Source organism: Dipodomys merriami, unplaced genomic scaffold, assembly GCF_024711535.1.
Source record: "Dipodomys merriami isolate MVZ:Mamm:240054 unplaced genomic scaffold, mDipMer1.0.p SCAF_1, whole genome shotgun sequence".
Classification (NCBI taxonomy): Eukaryota; Metazoa; Chordata; class Mammalia; order Rodentia; family Heteromyidae; genus Dipodomys; species Dipodomys merriami.
Window position 1 is genome coordinate 127410173 of NW_027202270.1, and position 27036 is coordinate 127437208.

Consider the following 27036-nt stretch of genomic DNA (forward strand, 5'->3'; position numbering starts at 1 on the left):
TAATTGTGGAAAGAACAGGCACAATTTATGTAAGCCTGGAGTCCACTTTGCCTGTTACTTGTAGTATAGACTAGGCACAAACTCTGTCCACTGGTCCTACTGACCTTAAGCATCTTGCTAATCAATCCAAGTAAAAATTAAGATGCCCTCGCCATTCTCCAATCCATCCCAGATCCCTTGCTTCACAAGGCAGGATCTACAATTTCTAGAATTTGTCTCACCAAGGTCACTGGGTTCCCTGGAAGGAAGGTGGGACACTAACACATCAATGTGCTTCCTTGGCTGGCAGTCAAGGTTCCACCTTTTGTCAACTTAGGACAGTTAACTTACACTGTAAGTAGGGGATATAACTGGAGATGTGGCTCAAGAGTGGGAAGTGTGAGGCCATAAGTTCAAACTTCAATATATATATATATATATATATATATATATATATATATATATATATATATATAAAGACAGGGATGGAGGATATGTCTCAGTGGTAGAAGGGAGGTTCTGGGTTCAATCACTCAAACCACCAAATTTTTTAAAAAGATATGAAACATCACAGGTAACAGTAGGTATTAAGTGATTTTCAATGCTAATGACATCCTTGGTATACCCATACTGTTGTACCTCAGTAACCAAAAGAAGCATAAATGCAGGAACCCTGTTTGAGAAGATCTGCCCTTTAATTTTCATTCAAAATCAGTTTAAATATCTTCGTTACAACTTCTGAATGGTGAAGAGTAGCAGATGCTGCAGGCACTCAATACTGACCCATTTCCCACCCACCCCATCCCCCACTGCCTTGCTTCTTGGCTCACGATAAAAAAGGGCACCCTGTACTAACTAGTGGCCCCATGTTAATTGTCAGCAGTCTCAGGCCTTGGTGAGGTTGGACAGGAGCCATGAAGTCCCAGGAGCTTTCATGACAAGTTACTGTAAGGAATTCCAATGATTGTGCCAAGCCCAAAGCGTCTTAGAGAAGACCGCCATTACATCACTATGTACTAACATTTTAAGGCTGGTTTCCACCATAGTCTATCCCCTAGGTCTGTGACCTGAAGAGGAAGCACCAAGGCCCCAATCCCTACAGGTCACAGCATAAGAATAAGAGAACCGCCTCCTCAATCCACATGCCTACACAAACCTGAATTTTAAAGCCCATGTCGATCTAAGCCAGAGGGTGCCTCCTCCTCTGCCAGGCTCTGCCCCACTGCCCTGGTGTGCTACAGTGTGCTCTATATGAGAACAATGTGCTAGAATGGGTCCTAGCAGCCTGGAAAGTGTCGAAAAGGACTGGTATGACCACAGCTGTGTATATGCCCAACTGAGTCTTCCTGGTGTGAGCCTATGACAGAGTATAAGGGCAGGCCTGGGTTCTACTCCCATCTATGATTACACTGGGCCTCTGGGCCCTCTCCCCCCGACCTGGCCAGTGCTTCCTGGAAGAGGTAGAAGAGGCATCCTGAAGTCACTGACAGCTGAGAGTAATGAAGCAAAAGCAGCACCTCTTTGCCTGTGTCCAATACCTCCACACAGGTGGCATCAAATGACAATGCACAGCCAGGACAGAGGCTGCTTTAAGCTTGGGAGACACAGCATCCCCTTAGGCATCTCTGGAGAACAGACTTTCCAAAGATAAAAAACTTAATCACATGGTCCCCGGTGGTTTCCCTATATAGTACACTGGCACTGGGGAGAATAAAAATTGTCTTTGCTGAGGGCTGGACGAAAGGCAGGAATATTAATGAACAAACATCCATTAAGGCGCTCTCTCTCTCTCTTTCTCTCAAGCCTAATGACGTGAAGGCAAAGAGCATGGAGAGGGAGAAAGCCTGGCAGGAACACCAAGACAAGACCTGTGACTGCTGGTTACATAGTGCCCTGGGTTCCTTGCTTGAGGCCAACAGCATGTGCCTTGCCTGTCACCAGGCTAACCTGGGACTCATGAGGGGATAGGGAGAAGACTGATTTTTCAGTTCCTGCATGATCATATGATAGGGCATGTGGCTTCCTCCTAAAGGTCCAGGAGGAGAACTCTGGGATCTTCAACTGCTGCCTTGATTTTACGGAGGAAAGTCACAGCCTCTCTGCCATCAATCAGCCGGTGATCATAGGTCAGAGCCACGTACATCATGGGCCGCACCTCCACCTGCACAGAGAAGAGTCAATAGGTTTGTCTCAGCAGTTCAGTTCTGCTGAAGGAGAGATGACTCTCTGACCAAAGAAAGTCCTAGTTCAAAATCCTGTTCTGTTAATGCCATCACTGGACAATTTATCGTATTTTCAAAGACCAAGTTTTATTTTACCCTTAGTGCAAAGTTCCCTCACACAGGAAAATAAAGCTTAAGAAAATGTTTCCACATAACTAAAGTAAAACTATATTCTACCCTCCAACTTGTCTGTTGGTTACAGAAAAGGCTTTCTCTTGTAACTGCCTATGGTAGTTACTTTGGAATTACAATTTATTATTATTTTGCGGTGCTAGGGTTTCAAGACAACACCTTGCATATGTTAAGTAAGCATTTTACAATAAGCCACACCCCAGTCTTAGAACTACAATCTAAAGAAAAAAAAAATCTAACCTGGGTCTAAAAATTCCATGATACTATAGAGATTTGGATGTATGAACATTTTCCAGGAACATCTGTGGTTTTTGGACACAAAGGTGTTTGTGATCCAAACCGTTTTTTTTTTTTTGTCAGTTGTGGGGCTTGAACTCTGGGCCTGGGCACTGTCCTTACACTCTTCAGTTCAAGGCCAGAGCTCTACCACTTGAGCCACAGCGCCACTTCCAGTTTTCTTAGTGGTTTACTGGAGATTCATGGACTTTCTTACCCAGGCTGGCTTTGAACTGTGATCCTCAGATTTCAGCTTCCTGAGTAGCTAGGATTACAGGCCTGAGCCACCGGCGCCCTGCCCCAAACAGGTTTTAAACCCTGGAATCTCAGAAAGCCTTTTGCTACTAATGAAGCTTCCAAGAACAAGCTCCACTCCCTTTGATTTAATTCCCCAAAACTCTCTGAAAACTTTTGTGTTATGCCACAGTGGCAGGACTTGAACTCAGGACCTCTATTTTCCACTCTCCATTTTCCCTAGTGGCTGTTGCACTACCATTTGAACCATGCCTCCAATTCAGCATTTTGCTGGTCAGTAGAAAATGAGGTTTCACAGACTTTTCTGGCCAGGCTGGCTTTGAACTGCTCTCCTTAGACTGGAGGATACTACTATAAGGTAGTAGTGACAATTACAGGGATGAGCCACAGGTGCCTGACTGAACTCTCAGAAATTTTCTATGCCCCATCATATAACCCTACAGGTTGTAGTTGCCATGCGTTCTTGCCCTGTTTCCAGAGGACAAGGACATGGCTCCAAATCCCTTAAGCACCTAAACAATAAAGTTTCAACAAGCCCCGGATAAAGGGGGAAGCCTCCTTAGCTCACTGTTCTCAAACAAGCATCAGAATTCTACCTTTATAGGTCTGGGATGGGCTCTTTTAAGAATTTGCAAGTTCCTAGATGATGTTCATCACAGACCAGAATTTGCCTTAGCCATTAAGAAAGGAAGCTGAACCTGAAATAAATCTCCATGAAGCTATTAGGACCTCAGAAGTGATGGTTCTTACCTTGCCTCCCACAGCCACTGGCCTATCAAAGATGCCATGCATGCCCAGAATGGCAGATTGAGGGGGGTTGATAATGGGTGTTCCAAAGAGTGAGCCAAAAACACCTCCATTGCTAATGGTAAAAGTACCACCATCCATATCTTCAATGGCAAGTTCATTCTTTCGAGCCTAAAAACAAATTGCATAATTGAAACATTAAGCCAATCCAAGTTCCTTTACTCATGAGACCAGGATCTAGCTTCTACATGAGAGTTGTTCAGCTAAGGTGACTGTGAACAGTACACTAGAGAAGACATAATTCCTAACAGTTACTGTTTACTTCCCCTGACAGGTCTTGTCTGAAGAAACTTCAGGTTTCTGAGCCTACTAGGCTCGCCCACACGCCTATCTTACTCAGATACTAATGCACTCCTGAAGAAAACCAAGTAAGGCTCCTGCCCCTTGAGCAATGTTAGCTGGCAAGCCCTCTTCTCTCTCCTACCCAACAGCTCAGACACATACTTCTGTATAACTTACCTTCTCTCCCAGTTCATTGATGGTTCGTTCAATATCTGCATAATTCATAGTTTCCACATTCCTGATGACAGGAACCACGAGACCCTGAAAGTAGTAAAAGCTGTTATCAGTTGAAAAACAACAGTACCTTTAGTTACAACTCCCTTGATTCAATGCAAAGGTCTCCCCTACCCAGAACAGAATATCTTTACTATTCACTGATTAGGCTTGATGTCAAGATAGAGGAATGTGATATGGGAGAGCTGGGGGGGGAGAGAGGGGATTACTTTTACTAATTCCTAAAAAATGAGTTATAGCAATAATCTCTCCTAGCAAAAAGGTGCTCAGAGATGGTACCCAAACCCAGAGTTTAAGCACCAGGACTAGCAAAAATAAAAAATAAATAAATAATCTCTCCTGTGTGATCTGCTTCTTCACATATATATGGTGAGGATCCAAGATCAGCACTCCCCACCTCCTGCCCCAACATACCCGTGGAGTGGCCACAGCAACACTGATGTCAACATAATCCCTATACACCATCTCTTTGGTTGCATCATCAATCACTATGAGAAAGAAAACATATGTTACATACAACTCCCCCGGTCAAGGCTAATGAGCTATTTGCTTAATAAGAGTAAAAAAATCTACAGTGCTTGAATGAGTATGGACTGTATCAAGATGAATGTGATTGGATAACAAACAGCAGATGAGGCTGGGAAGGTGGCTCAGTGGTAGAGCGCTTGCCTTGCATGTAGGAGGTCCTGGGTTCGATTCCTCAGCACCACATAAGCAAAAAGAAAAAAGCCAGAAGTGGTGCTGTGGCTCAAGTGGTAGAGCGCTAGCCTTGAGCTGAAGAGCTGAGGGACAGCGCCCAGGCCCAGAGTTCAGGCCCCACGACCGGACCCAAAAGAAAAACAACAACAACAACAAAAACAAACAAACAGCAGATGGCACTCTACTTATTCCTACCCTAACCAATGAAAATATCTCAAGTTCCTGAACAAACCCACATACAGTAGCATACAATCTTTGGCAGCTCTCAGAAGCTTAATATACTGGTTAAGGATAATAGCTATTATTATCCTAGGGATAATAATGCATTAGGATAAGAGTTCATTAGATTCTTATTAACTAGCTCTACTGAGAGAAGGTACAGAGATGCTGCCATTTGACTTCTCACTAGGAAGAGGGAACTATTTATAATATTTGTGGGTCACACAAAACAATCATTTCAGGCAGATAGTCCATGGCAGTTTACAAGAAGCACAATATCTATCATGTACCAAATGATTTTTCAAACCTTATATAGCCCAAGGGAACACACATTCCCTACCCCTGCTAACACATAGGAAGAAGCAGGATGATCTAGCTTTTAAATATTCCAAATTAAGATAGCAAATCCAACTGATAATTTACATTTAGCACTCTGAGAAAATAAAGGCATGGGAATCTTTTCCACAGAAATTAAGTCTATATTGCACTGTTTGTTAGAAAGCATGGAGCTGATTACAGGTGGCTCATCTGTAATCCTAGCTACTCAGAAGGCTGAGATCTGAGGATCACAGTTCAAAGCTAGCCCAGGCAGGAAAGCTCTTAAGATACTTTTATCTCCAGTTAACTACCAAAAAAGCCAGAAGTGGCTCAAGTAGTATAGACAAGTACTCAAGCCTAGAACCTGCACAAAGGAAAAAAAAAAAATGTAGAAAACAAATCTGAGCACTAGTGGCTCACACCTGTAATCCTAGCTACTCAGAAGGTTAAGATCTGAGGATCACAGTTCAGTGCCAGCCTGAGCAGGAAGGTCAATGCAACTCTTATCTCTAACTGCCAAAAAACCATAAGTGGAGGTGTGGCTCAAGTGGTAAAGCACCAATCTTAAGCTAAGGGACAGCATCTAGGCCTTGAGTTCAAGGCCCAGTACAGTAACAACAACAACAAAAAAAAAACATGTAAAGTAAAAAAGAAGCCAAAAATTAAGATGCCTGTAAGTATAGACACCCTCCAGAAAAGATGGAGAAAGCCAGTCAGGAAGGCATTAGAAAAACAGGAGAACCAAAAGGACAACACACTTGGGCAAAACAGAGAGTCCTTCCTACCTACCCAGAGCATAGGAAGAACTAGGATTTCTCTAGCTCTTTTGCTGAAGATTGCAAAAGTGTCATTCCCCTCTTCCAAGAAACAAAGTCTCAAGAAGAGAACTGTTTATTGGGTCAGTACTTCAATGATGTAAAAAGGAAGGAAAACAAGTCCCAAGTCCATGAAAGAGAAGCTATGTCCAAGGCTTCCTAGGGCCAAGGGCCATTCACCTGAGAGCAAAGGTCAACCTAGAGCCTATGGAAGTCAAGTCCCAAAGTGAGAGCCCATAAAATGAAGGTAAGGGAGGGGAGGAGAGGGGAGACAGCCAGAACTGGAGTCTCCCCTGTGACAAGAGTTAGTGTAGAGAGCTAGCTAAGCCACCTCAGAACTGCCTGTTGACAGAGCAGTTGCCAAGCTACACATTAGTAGGAAAATTATTCTGTGCATCTGGTTGGGGACAAAGTAATCATGATGGTGGTTCAAGAAGGCCAAGAGGGAAGTCTCTGGAAAATATGTCAATATTTACAGAATTGTGAAATAAAAAGCCTTAGCCCAGTGCTGTAGCTTACATCTGTAATCCTAGCTACTCAGGAGGCTGAGATCTGATTGGGGTTCAAAGCCAGCCCAGGCAGAAAAGTATATGAGACTCTTATCTGCAATTTAACTAGTGAGAATAAGCCCAAAGTGGTGCTGTGGCTCAAGTGATAGAGCATTGAGCACAAGAGGCCCAGGGACAGTGTCTAGGCCCTGAGTAGTTCAAGGCCCAAGACTAGGGGGTGTCAGTTGTAAGGCTTGAACTCAAGGCCTGGGCACTATCCCTGAGCTCTTTTGCTCAAGGCTAGTGTTCTACCATTTTGAGCCACAGCATCACTTCCAGTTTTCTCATGGTTAATTGGACAAAAGAGTCCACGGACTTTCCTACCCGAGTTGGGTTCAAAATGTAATCCTCAGATCTCAGCTTCCTGAGTAACTAGGATTGCAGGTATGAGCAACCAGCACCTGTCTCTAATGATCCTTAAATGTGAGAGTAGATCTGTGTTTTTATACCTAACATCCCAAGACCTCTACAATTATGGTCACCAGAAACTTACCTGCATTTACAACAGGCTGCTCCTGTAAGGCAAAAGCTGAGGCCTTCACAAATGCTGACATGAAACCTAGCTTGATATTGTGTTTCTTTAGGAAAGCATCCTTGTGCCGGGCTCTCATCTCTTGGATGTTACTGTAAAAACACATTACAAGACAAATGACAACAATGAAGCACCAACTTTGACTCTGACACAGGTTTTACACATGAACACTTCTGGGTGAGGTTTTACCTTGTTCAGAACCATCTCCCTAAGTTCAAGTTTTGAAATAGTACAAAACAAGTTGTATCTCAAGTTTTGAAATAGGTTAATACAATAATGTTCTTTCATAAAGAGTAAATGTAAGCTGAGCACTGGCAGCTCACACCCTGTAATCCTAGCTACAAAGGAGGCTGAGATCTGAGAATCATGGTTCAAAGCTATCATAGGCCAAAAAGTCTTTGAGACTCTTATGTGCAATTAACCACCAGAAAACTGGAAGTGGGGCTGTGGCTCAAAGTGGTAGAGTACTAGCCTTGAGCAAAAGAGTTCAAGGACAGCACCCAGGCCCTGAGTTCGAGGAGAAGGAGGAGGAAGGAGGAGGGGAAGAAAGGAGGAGGAGGAGGAGAAAGGAGGAGGAGGAGGAAGAGGAGAAGAGAGGAGAAAGGAGAAAGGAGGAGTAGGGGGAGGAGGAATGCCCCAGGCTTGGCAAAAGAGAGAAAGAGAGAAAGAGAGAAAGAGAGAAAGAGAGAAAGAGAGAGAGAAAGAAAGAAAGAAAGAAAGAAAGAAAGAAAGAAAGAAAGAAAGAAAGAAAGAAAGAAAGAAAGAAAGGAGAGAAAGAAAAGAAAGAAAGAATAAAGAGGAAAGAAAGAGAAAGGGGGAAGAAGGGAGGGAGGGAAGGGGAAAGTAAGGGGAAGGGAAGGGAAGGGGGAAGGAGGGAGGGGAGGGGAGGGAAGGAAGGAAGGGAGGGAGGCTGGCTGGCTGGGACAGTGGCTCAGTGTTAGAGTGCTTGCCTCGTATGTATGAGGCTCTGGGTTCCATTCCTCAGTATCACATAAGCAGAAAAAGCTGGAAGTGGCACTGTGGCTCAGGGAGAGGAGGGAAGGGAAGAAAAGGGAAGGGAGAGAGGGGGGAAGGACAAAGAGAGAGGAGGAGGGAGGGGAAGGGGAGGAGGGAGGGGGGAGAAAGGAAAGAAAAGAATGAATTTCTGGATCCACTAAAATCACCAACTATCTACCTTGAAAAATAGCATTTTAAGTTTTTAAAGTATAAACAAAGTCTACAAAAATTGAGCAAAGCAGTCATGACTATACAGGAGAGTAAACCCAAGTTCTTCAAGGCTCATGGGAAAGTCAACGGATTAACTTTTTATTTCTTCTAAGTTAGCAGTTCCATCCACTTGTCCTTTGAACAGTTACTAGCACCACCACCTGTGAGGATCAGGGCTGGGCAATCTAGACAGTGCCAATCCCTAGTTTTCACTTTAATGATTGTGGTTTCCCTTGGTACTCAGAAAAGTGACCTGTGTGGGCTACGGCCCATCTTCTTCAGATTCAGCAGCAGAGCCTTGCCTGAGAAACCTTCAGAACTTAAACAATTTTTGGTCTGTCAGGGCTTGGCTTTTTGTTTGTTGTGCTGTTTTTTTTTTGTTTTTTTTTCATAGACACTACAGAGTTAGTGGGAAATTGCTTCCCCATCATTGTGCTATAGAAAGCCCTGTATTTATCAGAATAGCATTTCAAGATGCAAACTGAATTTAGCTTTTTATCAGGCTCAAATGCTCAGTTCTCCTATCCCCCATCATAGCTTAATTTGACATTAGCACATCAGCAGGAAAGATAAGAGGAATACTTTAACTGCCTTCTTTAGACCATTTGTTTCTGAAAAAAGAAATTTTCCTAGGAAGACTGATTGGCTTAAAATGTTTGTTTTCCTGGGTCTAATCTTATTTAGTGCTAGGATTACCACCCAAAAGACATTACTGGTTCCCAAGACACAAGGCTGCAAAGGAGGGAAAGAAAAGTGATAAGCATCTTTGCTGCCAGAAACTGCCTGAATGCCATTGTCTAGTCATTAAGAAGTTTCTATTTCAGATCTGTGCCCTTAGAGGCAGAGCTGGGACAACAGGGGAAAGGAAGAAGTCTCAGAAAAGCCTCTTATGGATTGGCTCATCAGCATAAGACCCAAAGGGCACTCAATCTAAACCAAATTATAGGCTATAGTGAGACCCCAGGCCCATGTTAAATGATACTTTGATTAGCTGCTGAAAGGAGAACTTACCTTTAATCAAGGCTGTTGGGCCAACTCCATCTTTCAGGACCACAAATATTTACATGTTTCATCTCAAGAAAACTGGGTAGAATTTCAAAGCCCAATTCAATTTGTGTACAATTTACCCTTAATGCACTGAAACATTAGCTGCAGGCTTTGTAGCTCACTAGACAGGTCTTCCCTACATAGTAAAACACTACAGAAAATCATGTCAAGTTTATAGAAAGCTTCTTAACAGAATGGAAACATCAAGTGAAATTTGCCTGAGTCCTACCCTATCAATGATGTCCCAGCACACTACCAATAAACTACTTTTTTCTATTTCACAGGTCCCTCCCAAGGAAGGAAAACAAATTTCCCTAATGAAAAGCAGATGGGCAGACAATACTCAGGATAAAAGGAAGCATTTGATGGTTTACCTCCTGATTTAATATAAATTTCTACTTTAGTATATAAAATCTGAAATATGGATTCAACCTTCACCAGTCCTTCCCAGACAGACTTCTTACAAAGGAAGTGATTTATGATTTTTGTGTTTCCCCATCTGTGTCATGGTCCAAACCATAAACAGTCTGGGATGACTTTTCCCCACAATACTATTTGTCAAAATGCTAGTTAAAGCTTGGCACTGGTGTGGCTCATGTTACTCAGGAGGCTGAAATCTGAGGATCATGGTTGAAGCCAGCCCAGGAGGGAAATTCCATGACTTGTATCTCTAATTAAACACCAAAAAGTCAGAAGTAGAGTTGGGGCTCAAGTGGTACAGCACTATCCTTGGGCATGCAAGCTCAGAGATAGCACCTAGACCAAGTGTGTGCATGTACATCCATATAAATGCTATTCTTTTTGTGTTGGTGGTGGTTGTGGGGCTTGAACTCTGGGCCTGAGTGCGGTCCCTCAGCTCTTCAGCTCAAGGCTAGCGCTCTACCACTTGAACCACAGTACCACTTCCGGTTTTCTGGTGGTTAATTGGAGATAAGAGTCTTACGGGTCTTTCCTGCCCAGGCTGGCTTTGAACCACAATCCTCAGATCTCAGCCTCGTGAGTAGCTAGGGTTACAGGCATGAGCCACTGGAGCCCAGCCTTTGTTTTTTGTTGGTCGTGGGGCCTCAGCTCTTCAGCTCAAGTCTAGCGCTCTACCACTTGAGCCACAGCGCCACTTCCGGCTTTTTCTGCTTATGTGGTGCTGAGGAATCAAACCCAGGACCTTATGCATGCAAGCCACTGAGCCACTGAGCCACCTTTCCAGCCCACAAAATGCTATTCTTAAAAGCCTATTAAAACTCTTCTTCCAGGACCCTTCCTTGAATGCACTGGCTACTTCAGTCCTAACCTTTAAATGAAATGAGCTCACTCTGTCCTTTACTTCATATTCATCTTTATCCTTCTGACATTTGTGTTCATCCAAATTAGATAGTAGGTAAACTCTAGGGATTCAAGGGCTCCCTTTCCTTAACTTTATATCCCCTTGAATCCCATACTTCAGTTCCTTATGTATAGGAAGCGTTCATTAAGACTGTTGAATTTAACCATTTTTCTTTTACTATAGTGCTTATGTGCTAATATTGAACAAATCAAAATGTTGAAAAAACAGTCAACTAATTCACTACAGGAATATGAACAGTGGATTAGTCCCTTTTACTAACATTTGAGGCATTTATTTTAAAACAACTTGCTTTCCATTTCACTAAAAAAGTCAGGAAAAGAGAGAGCCAAGCCCCTGTCTTTTGCTTGCCTCATTTTGAATTAAGAACATTGACAAGGAGGAGATTCAAGGTGTGATGCTTCAGTCCTGAGCATGCTATCAAGGGTTTTCCATACTAAAGGTAGGCCAAGGAATAGGCCCTGCTGGCTGGTGGCCCCATTTTTGCTTGACAATCAGATACCAGTCAGAGTTCAAAACTAGTCTCATTTATCAGAAGTCATAAGATTCAGGTATAAAAACCTAAAAGGCTAAGGTTTTAAGTCATTGAGGAGGCAGCGATAGTATAAAGAAAGTCAGTTAAGAGGATGAAACCAGTGTGTTAACAAGTAAAGCAAAGTAGTTCTTTTCCCTGCTCAACGTAGTTTTAGAATCTGTACTAGCTAAGGACAAGGGCAAATTCAATTGTTCAAGAAAAGTCCAGGCATGGTGGCCATGTTTGTAATCTCATTTTGAGGCCAGCCTAAACAAAAAGTTAAGGAGATACTATCTTAAGCCAGTATGGGGTTCATGTCTCTAATTCCAGCTACATGGGAAGCAAAAGTAAAAAGATTTTAGTTCAGACTGGCCAGGCAAAGAAAAGCAAGTGCCTACCTAAAAAATAATGCAAACAAAAAGGGCTGGAGGTATGGCTCATATGGCTGCCTAGCAAGCTCACAATCTAGAGTTTAAACCCCACTACAACCAGTACCACCAGTATCACCATTATCACCACCACCACCCAAAAAAGAAACAACACATAGGAAGTGAGAGGGACTAGAGATCCCACCTCATGTCAATCTCATTGAAAGTGGTCAGCATTGCGCATGTATTTTGTGCCTCCTTCAGACGCTGAGCTATGCGCTGCCGCATCCTGTTCATTTTCTCCTGAAAGGAAAGTGGAACAGGTATTGACAATCTGGTCTCCCTGAATGAAGCATTCCCCACATAATCAGAGACAGAATTCATCTTGCCAGGAGTGGATGGCAAGCATTACAACATTTAAATACAACCACAGCTCTACACTTCCTTTTTCATATTTGAACTGGCCTTCCTTCCTGAGCTTGAACAAGAAAATAGGCCAAAAGCACTTATTCATATGTATCTAAAGTTTAATCAAGAATGAAGGTCCAGGGGCTGGGAAGGTGGCTCAGTGGTAGAGCGCTTGCCTTGCATGCATGAGGCCCTGGGTTCGATTCCTCAGCACCACATAAGCAAAAAGAAAAAAGCCAGAAGTGGTGCTGTGGCTCAAGTGGTAGAGCGCTAGCCTGAGCTGAAGAGCTGAGGGACAGCGCCCAGGCCCAGAGTTCAGACCCCATGACCGGACCCCCAAAAAAAAAAAAAAGAAGGCCCAGGAAATGGTGTGATTTAAAAATCAAAGCCAATTTATAAAAAGTAAGAATATGGTGTAGGTCTAGCCAGACTAAGAATCATTATAGCAACAATCATTTCTGTTGATATACGCTTGCATGAGAATAGCTACTGATGGAATAGAAACTCAAGAACACATTTTTTTGAAGCTACCGTATTTTTAGGACGTATTCTCTGGCAGAAGAACCCACATTCTTGACCATTACTTCCTTGAGGTCTTATGTTTGCTATTGTGTAGTATACCCCTTAACTACAGCTAAGCTAAGTAGGACTTCCTGGAAGTCTAAGAATAGAGCTCTCATCAAAATACCTCTCTGAAATATATATCATCGTGGGAAGAAGAAAGTATGTCACTAAGCTACCATTCCCTGGAAATATTTCACTCATGGGAGGCATTTCATTGGTGGTCTAATGGTGGGAAAGCCACTGGACAAGCATGCTGCAGAAGTACTCAAGTCTTATTCATATCATTTGAGGGTTATGTGGTTACAAGCAAATCACTTCCTAGACTCTATTTGTCAAGGCCAAGGGAATGAAATGCCAGCCCTGCAAAGGTGGGCATCCACTTTTAACACTGCCTTTCCACTCTGCCTCTTTCCTAGAAACAGTCCTCAGAGGCTTACCCGATGTTCTGTACGCAAACCTCTGCCAGTTCCTGGCTCAGCTTGTGGAGGAGCAGCAGTGGGTTTCACTGCAGACACTGAAAACCAAGAGAAGGTATAGTTATATCACAGACAGAGTAATCATTGAGCATTTGCCCCTGCTTCCATACCATATTGCCAATTAACTCTCAAGGTATTCTAAAGTGAGGTTATCATTTCTACCCTACAGATTAATAATGTTTAAATTAAATAAGAAGCCTACAGTGACATAGCACACGGAAAGCTAGATTGTAAACCCAGATCCTCAGATACAAAGTCTAAAGATTTTTCTGCAAAGCAGCTAATTAGCCTGTTGAATCAGAACTGATCAGACAAGGTATTCTTCCACAATAGAAAGACCCAACATTTGGGGGCTTACCTGGTTTGCTAGAAAGAGGTTGCTGTGAGGGTGAAGGTACAGGTGGCATCTGAGTGGGTATGGATGCTGCAGGGGGAGGAGGAGCTGCTGGTGCTGCAGGCTCTGCTTTGGGGGCTGCAGCAGGAGCTTCAGCTGGTGCAGCAGCCTTGGCCTTAGCAGGAGCAGCTACAAAACAACAACAACAAAATAATAGATGCCACTAGCACTGCCTGGAATGGAGTCAACCAAACTGCACAGACTAAGCAAAACTAAATGGCAACACATCTATTTCCAATCCATTAACAAATTTCTACTGGGTATTGTATACACAAGGCAATAGGAGACACAAAGACACGGGCACTATTCTCTAGTCCCCAGAACCCTTAAATCTTCTACATCAGGTAAGTGGCTCAATTTGAATGGGTTCCTCATTTTATAAATATCTACTGACCATCAAGTTCACCACATACTTTCAAAATACCTATGTCCAATGAAGCAAAAACTCAGGCAACCTGGTGCCAGTGGCTTATCCCTTAATCCTAGCTACTCAGGAGGCTGAGATCTGAGAATTACAGTTCAAAGCCAGTATGGGCAGGAAAGTCTATGAGACCTTTATCTCCATAAAACCACCAAAAAGCCAAAAGTGACGCTGTGGCTCAAGTGGTAGAGCACTGACCTTGAGCAAAAAAAAAAAACAATTAAAAAAAACTCAGGTCTTAACTACAAACCCCAGCACTGACACACACACAAAAAAAACAAAACAAAACATGTGGTGGTACATGCTTGTAATTATATGACTGTAATCCTAGCACTTGAGAAGCAGAGACAGAAAGATTTAAGTTTGAGGCCAGCCTGAGTTACACAGTAAGATTCAGGCCCAGCTGATCTAAATATTGAAACCCTGTTTCAAAAAGGAAAAAAAAATCCAAAAAACAAAAAACTGAAAGCAATTTAAAATGGTTTAAACACATAAATGTTCTAATTATAGTAATTAGAGTTTAATCAAGTTCAAACTTGATTAGAGTTTAATCAAGTGGGAGTTTAATCAAGTTCAAAGCTCACGCCTATAATCCTAGTTACTCGAGTCCGAGCTCTGAAGATTGAGGGTAGAAGCCAGGCAGGAAAGTCTGTGGTGAGACTCTTATTGCCAATTAACCAACTCCCTATCCCCACCAAAAAAAAAAAAAGCCACAAGTGGAACTGTGGCTCAAGTGTCAGAGTGCTAGCCTTGAGCTGAAGAGCTCAGGAACAACACCTAGGAACTGAGTTCAAGCCTCTGACCAGTATCAAAAAATAGAGTTCAAGACATCTTATCCAGGATGATTCAATAGTTAGTTAGGACCTAATCAGATGGTCAAGTAACAAATTCTTAGCTTTAAATTAGATATTTGTTTCAATCTTAACCCATTTGGGTATCACATCCAGTTTTATACTTGAATCAGAACTTTACTTTCCCAAGAAGAAACAATCAGAAGATGGACTTCAACTGGAAGACCCGTTCTATTTCCTGTCACTACATATTTTTTCCCACTTTGAAGTTGTTCTTGGCCTGATCAAATTTAATGATGCAATTTCATCTTTTGCTTGACTATTTTAACAATGAAATAGTTTAGTAGTGCCATCTAACTGAGTCATAAAAATAGACTATTTTCTATTCTTTTCTTTTCTCTTTTCTTTTTTTTTTTTTGTTGGTCATGGGGCTTGAACTCTGGGCCTTAGCTCTGTTCCTCAGTTCTTCAGCTCAAGCCTAGCACTCTACCACTTGAGCCACCGTGCCACTTCCAGACTATTTTCTAATCTCTAATACTAGATTGCGAGATACAATACAAATTCCTCTTTTACATTTCTTCACAAGAAAATTATCCATGTTTTCTAGATATATCCTGAAAGAACAGACATGAAAAGACAAATTACACTGAATTCTCTACAACAGACACCATGGGATAATCCACCTTCTGACTTTGCAACAGTGGCTCTCAGTAGCTATGCATCAGAATCTTGTGGAGAGCAATAAAAAATTATGACAGGGGCTGGGAAGGTGGCTCAGTGGTAGAGCGCTTGCCTTGCAATGCATGAGGCCCTGGGTTCGATTCCTCAGCACCACATAAGCAAAAAGAAAAAAGCCGGGAGTGGCGCTGTGGCTCAAGTGGTAGAGCGCTAGCCTTGAGCTGAAGAGCTGAGGGACAGTGCCCAGGCCCAGAGTTCAGGCCCCACAACCGGACCCCCCCCCCAAAAAAAAAAAAACTATGACAGGACCAGATAAATCCAAGTTCCTGGGACACAGAGCCTAGTTATTTGTGGTATTTTTGAAGCTCGATGTGATTTTGATGTTTTGTTTTTTTGGGGGGGGGGATGGTGGAGGAGGGAAATCACTATTTTTAGAAAATTAATTTCTATTTTGTCTAAGAAAGGATCAACTTGAGAACTATCAACAGAAACAGTATTGAGACTTACTATTTTTTTTTTAAAACTTCGCTTTTGTTTTAGAATTTTAAAAAGTTCACACTAATTATTCCTCCTATCTCAACTAAGGGCACCTAGAAAGCCAAAATCTTTGGCTATCAGGGAATTAGTACAGTATGTTCAGCTCCAGTTCCAAAGGGAAACACTGAAGACCTTGATCACCAGAAGAACTTCTTTACCACCAGTTTTCCTGAGCGTGAAAAGAGGAGTGCCTCCTTCAACTTTTCCTCCATCAGGTACCAAAAGAGCTTCAATCACTCCATGTGCTGGTGAGGGAACCTGCACAGATGTCTGGAAAAGGGAAAGAGAGAGAATCTACATTTCTATCCAGCATTATGGAATCACCAATATGACTCACAAGAGTTGCAACATCGTTATACAAAACCCTGGAACAGAAATACCTAAGGCCACATATTCAGAGCCAGAGCAATGACAAGTCATTGCTATTATTAAGATTCACTTCTTCTGTCCCTTCTTGGAAATGTTAAAGCAAAATTCAGTTAATGTGTTTCCAAGTGACATGGAAAAACTAGAAACAGTTCATAAAACACAAAGAAAAATAAGTTACCAGATTAGTTACAAAGACACATAGTGCATACCTGCAGAACAAACAAAAAATTAAACTTTAATTCCTTTCTTTTTAATGATCTGTTCCAACTTCTACCACTGAAGCTAGAGCTAGTTAAAATTTATCTTTAAAGTGATGAATTCCCATTTCTTTCCTTAGATTAAGAAGTTGTCACTGATTTAGTATAAGCCCACCTTGTCAGTTTCAATCTCACAAACCACTTCATCTTCTGCAACTGTGTCTCCAACAGCTGGAAAGACAATCAGAGGCTATCTGTTAGGGGGAATCCCCAGTAGTCCCACATTCCCTTTGTCAGATATGTTAGAAAACTCCCTCCTATGGGGTTAGGGGTGGAAGTAGGTATGGACCTGTATAAAGAAAGAAAAGTTGGAATCCAGGTACTGGTGGCTCATGCCTATAATCCTGGCTACTCAGGAGGTTGAGATCTGAGGACTGCAGTTTGAAGCCAGCCTAGGCAGGAAAGTTTGTGAGACTCGTATCTCCAATTATGTATCTGAAAACTGCAAGTGGAGCAGTGGCTCAAGTGGTAAAGTGCTAGCACTGAGAGGAAAAGAAAAAAAAACAAAAAAAAAAACTCAGGGACAGCATGCAGGCCTCACAACTACCAACAAAAATTTAAAAAAGGAAAGGTGGAACCATAAGACTCACTGAATATCAGTGGGAGGAAGAGAGACTTTTAGGAATTTAACTTAAGAAGTTGAGAGGAAGCTAGGAAGTTGAGAGGAAGCTGGGTACCGATGGCTCACACCTATAATCCTAGCTACTCAGAAGCCTGAGATCTAAGGATCATGTTTCACAGTTAGCTTGGAAAGGAAAGTCTGTGAAACTCATGTCTCCAATGAAACACCAACATGAAAGTGAAGCTGTGATTCAAGTGGTAGAGTGCTAACCTTGAGCACAAAAGTTCAGGGACAGGCCTTGAGTTCAAGCCCCAGAACAGGCACCCAAAGTTTAAAAAAAAGTTGAGAGGGTTAGAATGTGGCTGGAGTCAAGCAAGGCCCTGAATTCAAAATCCCAGTACCTCAAGAAAAAAAGCAAGAGAAAACTAAATCTCACCTTTCTCCCACCTCACATCACCCTCTGTGACTGATTCTGCAAAGGCTGGGGTTTGGACTGTAATCACATCATCCTCTAGGAAAAAGCAAAACAGAACATTACAAGTAGTCGAGTTTCTTTCTTTTTAATGTTTTTCTTTATTTCAACTCAACCAGTTACTGCTCTTTCCATGAAAACTCAACTTATAAGAAAGCAAATACTTACTGCACACAGCTGTAGTTCTGAAGAAGCGAATACTGAAGACACTACTGTTGTTAATGCTACAAAAGAAACGAAAGTTAACTCCTTTAGCTAGTGAATCACTTACATTTTAGTTCAGGCACCTTCCCTTTAAATGAGTGATTCTTGCTCACAGTGACATCCACATGAACTTGTTGAAGTATACATGTCCAGGCCAAACCTGAAGAGATTCTGACTCAGCAGGTAAAGTCCCAGAGTCTGATGACTTGGGTGCCTTAAATAGAGCCCTGTGCTGCAATGAAATGCTACTTCTCAAAAGAGAGACTTATTTGATTTTTTGAAAAATAAGCTTCTTTGTCCTTTGTAGACCCACCAAAATAACTTAGCTTCCTGATTTGATTTCTTTCTTAACTAACCAAATCCATGTAAGTTAAATGGTGTGCCTTCAGGTGGACTTGCCAGAGTGCTAGGAAACTCTGTCCCCGGGATTAGACACTTAGATTAGATAAGGCCATTAAGATGAGGCAGTGAGTTAACTCAGAAGTTAAAAAAAAGTGTTTTGGCAACAAAACAAACACACCCACATGGAATCTCCTATTCTGTTCTCTGGCAAGAAAGCAGCACAGCAGTCCATTCTACACTCATTCCAAAATAACCTCAAACACTAAGGCATTTTCTGATACAGTATTTACATAAAACAGTGTAAATAAGAGAAAGATACAATCATGTGTGAATAGTGCTTGAATGTCTAATGCTTTAGTGGTAGAGTGTTTGCCTAGTATGCATGAAGCTGGGTTCAATTCCTCAGTACCTTATAAACAGAAAAAGCTGGAAGTGGCATTATGGCTCAAGTGACAGAGTGCTAGCCTTGAGCAAAGAAAGCTCTGGGCACCAGGTACTGGAGCCTCACGCCTGTAATCCTAGCTACTCAGGAAGCTGAGATCTGAGGACTGCAGTTCAAAGCCAGCCTGGGCAGGAAAGTCTGTGAGAAAACTGGAAGTGGTGCCATGGCTCAAGTGGTAGAGTGCTCATCTTGAGCTGAAGAGCTGAGGGATAACGCCCAAGCCTAGAGTTCAAACCCCACAACTGACAAAAAAAAAGCTCAAAACAGTGCCTAGGCCATGAATTCAAGCCCCAGGACTGGCAAAAATAAATAAATAAATATAGCTAGGTGCCAGTGATCAGTCATTCACACCTGTAATCCTGGTTACTCAAGAGGCTAAGGTCTGAGGATCATGGCTCAAAGCCATGATCAGTCAGGACTCATCTCCAATAAACTGCCCAAAAAGTAGAGCCGAGGCTCAAGCAGTAGAGCACTAGCCTTAAGCAAAAGTAGCTCAGGGAGAGTACCCAGTTCCTGAGTTCAGGCACCAGGACCAGTAAATAATAATGATAATAATAGCAACAACAACAGTATCAGTATATGTATCATAAGTTTGTCTACTGCTATTTGACAGTTACAGAGAATAGTTTGCACTGACAGGGACTTGTTTACACGGATAGGATTTCTACAACAAGCACCTTTACAAAAAAAAAGCGGAAAAAAAAAGAAAAGTGAATAGCTTTAAGTTGCTTTTTGATATTTCTACTTTTATAATGTCAAAATTACTTTATAAGGTCTCTGGGAAATCAAGGGAAATAAAGTAATTAAAAAAACAAAACAGGACACAAGGCTGGATGCGGTAGCTCATGCTGCAATCCCAGCCACCTGGCAGGCAGAAATTGGGAGAACAAGCGTTTGATGACAGCCAAAGTCAGTGAGCCCTATCTCAAAAATAAACCAGGTACGTTCACACAAGCCAGGAATCCCAGTTATGCAGAAGGTAGACGACAAGATAAAGGTAGTCTAAAGCTACCAGGGCAATAACAGGAGACTGAAAAAAAAAAATTAAAACAAAAAGTGCTGGGGCTGGGATGGTGGCTCAGTGGTCGAGTACTTGCCATGCATGCATGAGGCCCTGGGTTCGATTCCTTAGCCCCACATAAGTAAAAAGAAAAAAGCCGGAAGTGGTGCTGTGGCTCAAGTGGTACAGCGCTAGCCTTGAGCTGAAATGCTGAGGGACAGCGCCCAGGCCCAGAGTTCAGGCCCCACAACTGGACCCACACAACAAAACAAAAACAAAAACAAAGCAACAACAAAAAACCTACACACAATATGTGTCTACAGTTTGTAACCATGTAAAAGGACAAGCCAATAGGCAAAAACAAACTTGTAACATGTAAATACTATGTTATAGTTAGACACCCAGGAACCTGGAGCACAGGCTACTTCTGGGAAGAAGCATTCAGTGGAGATATAGGAAGGATACAAAAGTCTGACACACTTTTCCCTGAACTGTGTAATTACCATTAAATAAAAACATAATGTCAAAAATATTCTTACAGCTTGGCACTGGCGGCTGAGATCTGAGGACTGTAGTTCAAAGCCAGCCTGGGCAGGAAAGTACATGAGACTTATCTTGAATTAACCACCAAAAAGTCTATAAACTCTTATCTCCAACCAACCAATTACCCACCAAGAAGCTGGAAGTACAGCTGTAGCTTAAGTGGTAGAGTACTAGCTTTGAGCATAAGAGCTCAAGGACAGTGCCCAAGCCCCGAGTTCCAGCCCCAGGACCAGTAACAGAATAAATTAATTAATAAAGAGTTGAACAAGATTTTAAAAACCAAAGTGGGCAATTCACTCAGAAAATAACCAAAAGCAGCACTAGATTAGGTCACATAATCAGGGGTGATCCAGCCTAAAGTTGGAGGTTTTCTTCTCCATAACTTACAAATAATTTTTTAGTGTATTACTGAGAAAATCGTAATTGTCCATTTTCATTTAAATTGCATGGGTAATACATTGTAATATATGAACAATATATGTTTAATTACAAAAAATTAGATATTCACTGCAGAATATTAGAAATAGCAAAAATATTTTAATGGAATTGTACTATACAGGAAACAAAATCACTTTGTAATCTGCCTTTTTCCACATTAACATGAGATAGCTTAATCAATTCCCTACAGTTTGCCACTTTGAGAACAATCTGGGTAAACCATGAGTAGCATAAATTCTTAGAAATTTGTAGATCAACACAAAATTCAAAGATTTATGATTGCCAAATGACCCTCTAAAAATAACATGGGAATTCATACTTCTAGTCCTGTGTGCAACATTTTCTGAATGAAACCCTAATTTCACTGTGAAGCACAGTAAGAAGCCACTCCACAGATAACCATTACTTTGAAGATTCTCCCTGCAGAAAAGGTAGTTTCATAGCTCTTCAACAGGTTATCAGAGAGCATTCTTTTACTATCACCCTAAAAATACTGAGAATGCAGAGCATTCTCAAGCAACATTCAAAAGTAGACAATTGAAATACACATGGGTAGTCTTTGTCCAAACTCTACATTATGCAACAATAGCATTCTTCCAGCACTAGTCCAAGATCCAAATGATCTGCTTTTACTGTTTCCAAAATGAATAACTCTGCCACCAAGAGGATGGTCTCAATCATCACATACATGTGACTTCTAGCCCCTCAGCTGCACTTACGTCCAACTGAAAATATTTAGCAGTACTCTTCTGGATCTACTTTCCTAATTATAATGGAAGTTTCAATGTAACTTTCATTATAATTTAACCACCTGAGGAGAGCAGATACACTCTTGGTCCAACATTTGACATGAGGCTAAAACCTAAAGTATAGCATAAGTAAATACCATGATCATCAAGGTTAGGTCTAGACACTCAACATAGCCACCTCTAATTCTAAGTCTGGAGGCCAATGAAAACAATCAGATGGTCAAACTTAAAACTGATGTCTTATGTAAACATCCTGTGGCTATATTTCTATACCATACCCCCTCCCCTGAGATACTTACACAATCTTTCTGCTGTCAGGGTAACCTGGTACCTGACAAAAGGAGACTCCTGCAAAAAACAAAGCAATTCTTAACCACAAATTTCTTACACAGTATATGAGATGGAAATAAAATAAGGCCTGCTCACTCCCTAACCCTGAGACCAGCTGCAGACAGCAATATAATCTTTATCACACAGAATCCTGCTTTTCAAAATTTTCCACCAAAATAGCCTAATGGCAGAGAACAACTGGTCTTGGAGTATAGTTGAGAGTGGGCATGTGTTAGGCTGGAGAGGTATTTGATGGTATAGCCTACAGGAATTTTATAATATACCTCAAGAATTCAGACATTTTCATTGATCTTGTATGTTTGTATAGTAAAATGTCTCTATTAATTCAAGTTTTCAAATACAATTGAAGCTTGAAAAAAAATACATGATGATGCTAGGCATGATAATGCACACCTGTAATCCTTGCACTTAGGAGACTGAAGACAGAGGATTGGCAGATTGAGACCAGCCTGAGTTAGAAGCCAGCCTAACAGGGGAGACAAGAAAGGAAGGGAAGTAGAGCTGTGGTTCAAAGTGGTGGAGTGTTAATCTTGAGCAAAAGAGCTCAGGACAGTGCCCAGGCACTGAGTTCAAGCCCATGACCAACAATAAAAGAGAGAGACAAGAAGAGAGAGTAAGGGAGAGAGGGAGAGAGAAAAAGGGAAGGGTGAGGTGGTCACATGATGGCTTATCTTTCAACTTCATATAATCTAACTGGAGAAGTTTGTGATGGGGTAGAGGTAAGTACTGGTCTGGGTTTTACTGGATAATGGTATGGAAACCTTTCACTGAACCCTACCAACAAAGACTGAGCTATTTTAGGCCCAATCTCTCACATTTGTCCTAGGATTGAGCAAATCATTTCCCTATACAGTTCATCTTTCTAAAATCTCCTACTTTTGGATCCTTCCAACAACAGGAAAACTCTTTTTGCTTACCAAGAGTCATCATAACCAACTGTATTTCCTCAACTGATGCCTATAGAATGGAGCTGTTTTCCTGAAAATATTTTCTTACACCTCTTCATAAACCTCCCCAGAGACAAGGAAATCACTCTATATTCAGTAGCCAATTCATATGCAGTGCATAGCATGTCTTTGGACTAAAGCACAACAGCCCATACTGATTTTTTGGAACCCTGAGTCCCATGGAGAGTTTACCCCACAACAAATTTTATTCAGTGCTTTAGTGCTACAATGTTTTCACATAAGCCAGACATTAGTGGCTCATCCTAAGACCTGAAAGATACTGTTTTAGAGCTAGCCCAGGCTAATCTCCATCTAACCTACACAAAGCAGGGCTGGAAGCATAGCTCAAGTGGTAGAATGCCAGCTGTGAGCCAGCAGACCAAATGAAACTCAAGGTCCTCAGTTAAAGCTCCAGTACGAGCACCATCTATTCTCACAATGACTCTATGGTGACCACTGGCCATTATTCCTATTTCACAATATAAGTAGCTCCTGGACGTTAAGTAACACAAGGCGAATTCCTGAACCAAGATGCAAATCTCTCAAAATGCAAGCTCTTCTTCTTGACCTACCAATCTATAAAGTGAAGAAAACATTTTAAACATGTTTCAGTATTCCAAATTCAAAAAAGTTTATTACTGGGAGGCCACTATGAAGTGTGCTAGATGCCTTGTCCTCCTGACTTAGGATAAAGTCCAAGCACTTAATAATGCTCAGCTATTTAGCCTTCTCTATCTTTCCAGTCACACATAGGCTTCCTTTCCATTCCTGTAATTCATCAGGTCCCTTCCTGTTTGGAAAACTTTGCACAAGATATTCCCTTTGCCTGGAATATCATTTTCCTAGCTAGCTCATGTATTCTTCAAGTCTCATCTTAAACATCAGTTCTTTGTTGGTGAAAGGGAAGCCGATCTTTATCATACCACACTCTGTACTTCTTTCCTAGTAACCACAATGTAATTATGTACTTATGTGTGCACAGTTGTGTTTTTGCTCTGTCTTTCTTTCCAGCTAGCCCATAAGATCTATATGAGTAGGGACCATCTGTACTGCTGTCACTTAGCACCATGCTGGCATGGTAGTAAGCACTCAATAAACGATCTGTTGTATAAAGAAGCACACGTGGCCACTAAAAACTCAGGCTGAGAAGGAGTCGAGTGAACCTGGTTTAACCAATAGTTGGCTTTGTGACCTTGGCCAAGGCACTTAACCTCTTGTATTATGCATTTGTAAAATAGAGACACAACATTTCTTGTTGCTTGGTGGTCATTAAACTGCACAGAAAGCACTCAGAACAATGCTCTGCAAAACTGAGGCATGATTTTAACCTAAAGTAAGATTTACTCATTCAACAAATATTTATGCTAGCCATATAATAAAAAAAAAAACCACAAGCTATGTTAAGGATGCACTGTTAATAGCAACCCCCCAACCCCCATCCAACTTTTGGGATAAAACCTAAATGTCTTTCAGTAGTTTACCCCATCTTCTATTGCATGACGTTCTTTCCTTTAACCAAAATGTTCTAGTCAAATCATTTGGGGGAAGGGGGAGTGGGGGCAAATGGGTTTGAACTCAGGGCCTCCCACTGCTAGCAAGTGCTGGGCCATATACCACCAGCACCCGCCTCCAATCATCTTTTATCCAGTTAAAAAAAAAATCTTGCCAACCCTTTCCTCCTCCTCTTGCTCTTCACTGTGCTAGCTCTGTCACATCCTCCAGGTCACACCCTTACTGTCACCTACTTAAAGAACGCTCTTCTGTCACTCTCACTGCTCTAAGCTCTTACCACAATTGATCACCTGTTTGGCAATTTACACTGTGTCTTCCCCACTAGCCTATAAGCTCCATGAGGGCAAGAAGAATTGCCCATTGCTGGATCACAAACTTGGGTACCTAGTGCAGTACCTAAAACAGTAAAAGCCCGATCGCCAAGGACTGAGGTATGCAGTAAGGCCCTGGGGTTTCATCCCAGCACCACAAAATAAACCCCCAAACGAAAACTTCTTATTCGCCACGTGCTGAGCGAATGAATGATAGTGCTCGGAACTATCTTTGCGCCTTATGAGGGGGAAGGAGAACCCCCCCCCCAGATTTCCTCTGGTTTCCTCTGCAGCCCGAGGAGGGCATTTTAGGTGACCGCAAGGGCAAAACTTACCAGGCAGGGAACGTCTCCCTAGAGGGCAGTTCCCCTGTTGAGAAAGAAGACATTATCGACGTCACCCAAGATGAAGAGAGGGAAGAAAACCGCTTTTTTTTTTTTTCTCTTTAAAAGTGCGCGTTAGGTGCGGGTGACAGGTGAATTTCCCAACTTCAAAGGCAACCGAAACACACGGGCTCTGTCAAGCTGCCTCGACTTCCCCCACGGGGCCGCCCCGCGCCGTTTTATACAGCCCCGGATCGGGTTGGGGTCAGCGCGATGCCCGCCTCGCCACCTCGCAGTCGGGCTAAGGCCGGGCGGGGCGCCGAGGCTGGGGTGCAGCAGGAAGTGGCCGGCCCGGGCGGCCCCGGGACAGCGCGGGCCGCAGGGCTCCACACCCCCGGGGGCACGGGAGGCCTCTGCGTCCCGGTGTCCTTGGTGCCCGGCCTGGCCGGCGCGCCGCGCCCCTGCCCTTCAAGCTGCCCTTCGGCCTGCCGCCAGTCTCCTCACCCACCGGAGCGTCGGCCCGGCCAGACAGTACCTTCTGGAAGGCAGCGAGCGAACGGCTGAACGCCCGGGACACGCAGCGGGACCGGGACAGCATCGCGGCGGCGGCGGCGGGGCCGAGGGCGGGCGGACACCGGATATAGGGCCCGGCAACAACCGGAAGCGGGGCGGGCCGCAGCATCCCGCCGGGCGGTGAGGGGTGCTCGGAGCCAACCACTGGCAGGGAGTGTGGGGGGGATGCGCGAGCCGGCTCAGCCACCGCGGAGGGGTCCGGCGCCGGTGAGCCGGGACACGGCGGGAGCGCGCCCGCGACTGCGCGCGGCTTCCCCGCCTGCGCTAGGAGCGTCCGGCCGTGGGAGCACCCCGAGGCCGGCCCCTCGCGGCCCTTCCCTGATGCTAGCTCTGGGTTTGGGGTTCCGAGTTCAGCTCGGCAGGGCAGGAAGGGCGGGCGCGGGCTGTGAACTCGGGCCCTAGCAGACAGGCCCGCCGGATCTTGCCATGGCGTGCCCTTGAGCCGGTGGCGCTGCCTGGCTCAGGCGCCCCAGTGTACTTAACGCTTGTCCAAGCACCCCAGCCTGCCACCGTCCCAGGGAACCGTAAAGAGGTCTCAGGAATCAAGGCCCTCACCAGCTTGCCCTCTTTCTGCCTTGTCTTCTGGATCTTGCCCCCTCCTCCCGATGGAAATTCTCCAGCCAAACGAACTGCTCCCCACACGTGCTGTGGGTGCTGGCTGTCTGGGAAGTTGGCGACTCCTCACCACGCTCTTGGAATATAAGCGAATCTCATGTGGCTTATAGTCTAGTTTGTTCACTGCTGGAGTCCCCAGCACCAAGGACAGAGGTTGATAGAGGTATAATAAACATTTGTAGGCTGAGTTTTGGACCTGTTACCTTTGAGTCTGCTATTCTGGCTACTGCCTCCAAATGAAAGCACATGGCAGCCAGGCACAGGCGGCTCACATCTGTAATACTAGCCACTGTGGAGGCTAAGATCAGAGGTTGTAGTCCCAAGCCAGTCTGGGTTGGAAAGTCTCTTGCTCCAAATAACCACCCAAAAGCTTGGAAGTATGGCTCAAGTGATAGAGAGCCAGCCTTGAGAAGAAAAAAAATCTAAGGGAGAGTGTCCTGGCCCTGCTGGACACCAAAAAAAAAAAAAAGAAAAGAAAAAGAAAAAAGAGGGCAAGGGTGGGGTGGGGGGAAAGAGGACAGAAAGTAAAAAGAAGGCACATGACATACCCTCTTTTTCCTTATTTTTCCCCTCCTGTTAGTCCCAGGTGGGACTATTGGCCTCTACAGCTCACCTTCCAATAGAAAAGGTGCTCCATAAACCTCTGGTTCAATAAGTAACAAATGAATGGATGAATGAATGGTTGACTCTCCTTGCCTGTTCATATTGGTTTCTTTTACCTAAGTTTTCTACCTTATCTTTTCCCCCCCTGATCTTGGGGATTGAATTCTGGGCCTGGGCCTCTCTCTGAGCTTCTTTTGCTCAAGTGAGCACTCTACCACTTGAGCCACAGCACCACTTCCAGCTTCTTTTCTCTTTGCTCTTTTTTCTTTCTTTCTTTCTTTCTTTCTTTCTTTTTTTTTTTTTTGAGTAGTTTATTGAAGATCACAGACTTCCCCTCCCAAGCTGCATCTGCCCATATTTAA

At 43.2% G+C, this 27036-nt stretch overlaps 1 protein-coding gene across 1 annotated transcript; it reads right to left on the reverse strand.

The window, feature by feature from the left end:
• Nucleotides 1-559: 559 nt before the first annotated feature.
• Nucleotides 560-25541, reverse strand: Dlst (dihydrolipoamide S-succinyltransferase). The gene is made up of 15 exons (XM_070029950.1): nt 25419-25541; nt 24896-24929; nt 21739-21787; nt 17890-17945; nt 17686-17760; nt 16803-16858; nt 16220-16331; nt 13599-13763; nt 13202-13278; nt 11998-12095; nt 7280-7410; nt 4602-4675; nt 4131-4214; nt 3615-3782; nt 560-2140 (listed from the first exon to the last, which is right to left on the reverse strand). Exons 1-15 carry the CDS (start codon nt 25479-25481, stop codon nt 2006-2008), a joined length of 1377 nt encoding a protein of 458 aa, XP_069886051.1. The 5' UTR covers nt 25482-25541; the 3' UTR covers nt 560-2005.
• Nucleotides 25542-27036: the final 1495 nt, after the last annotated feature.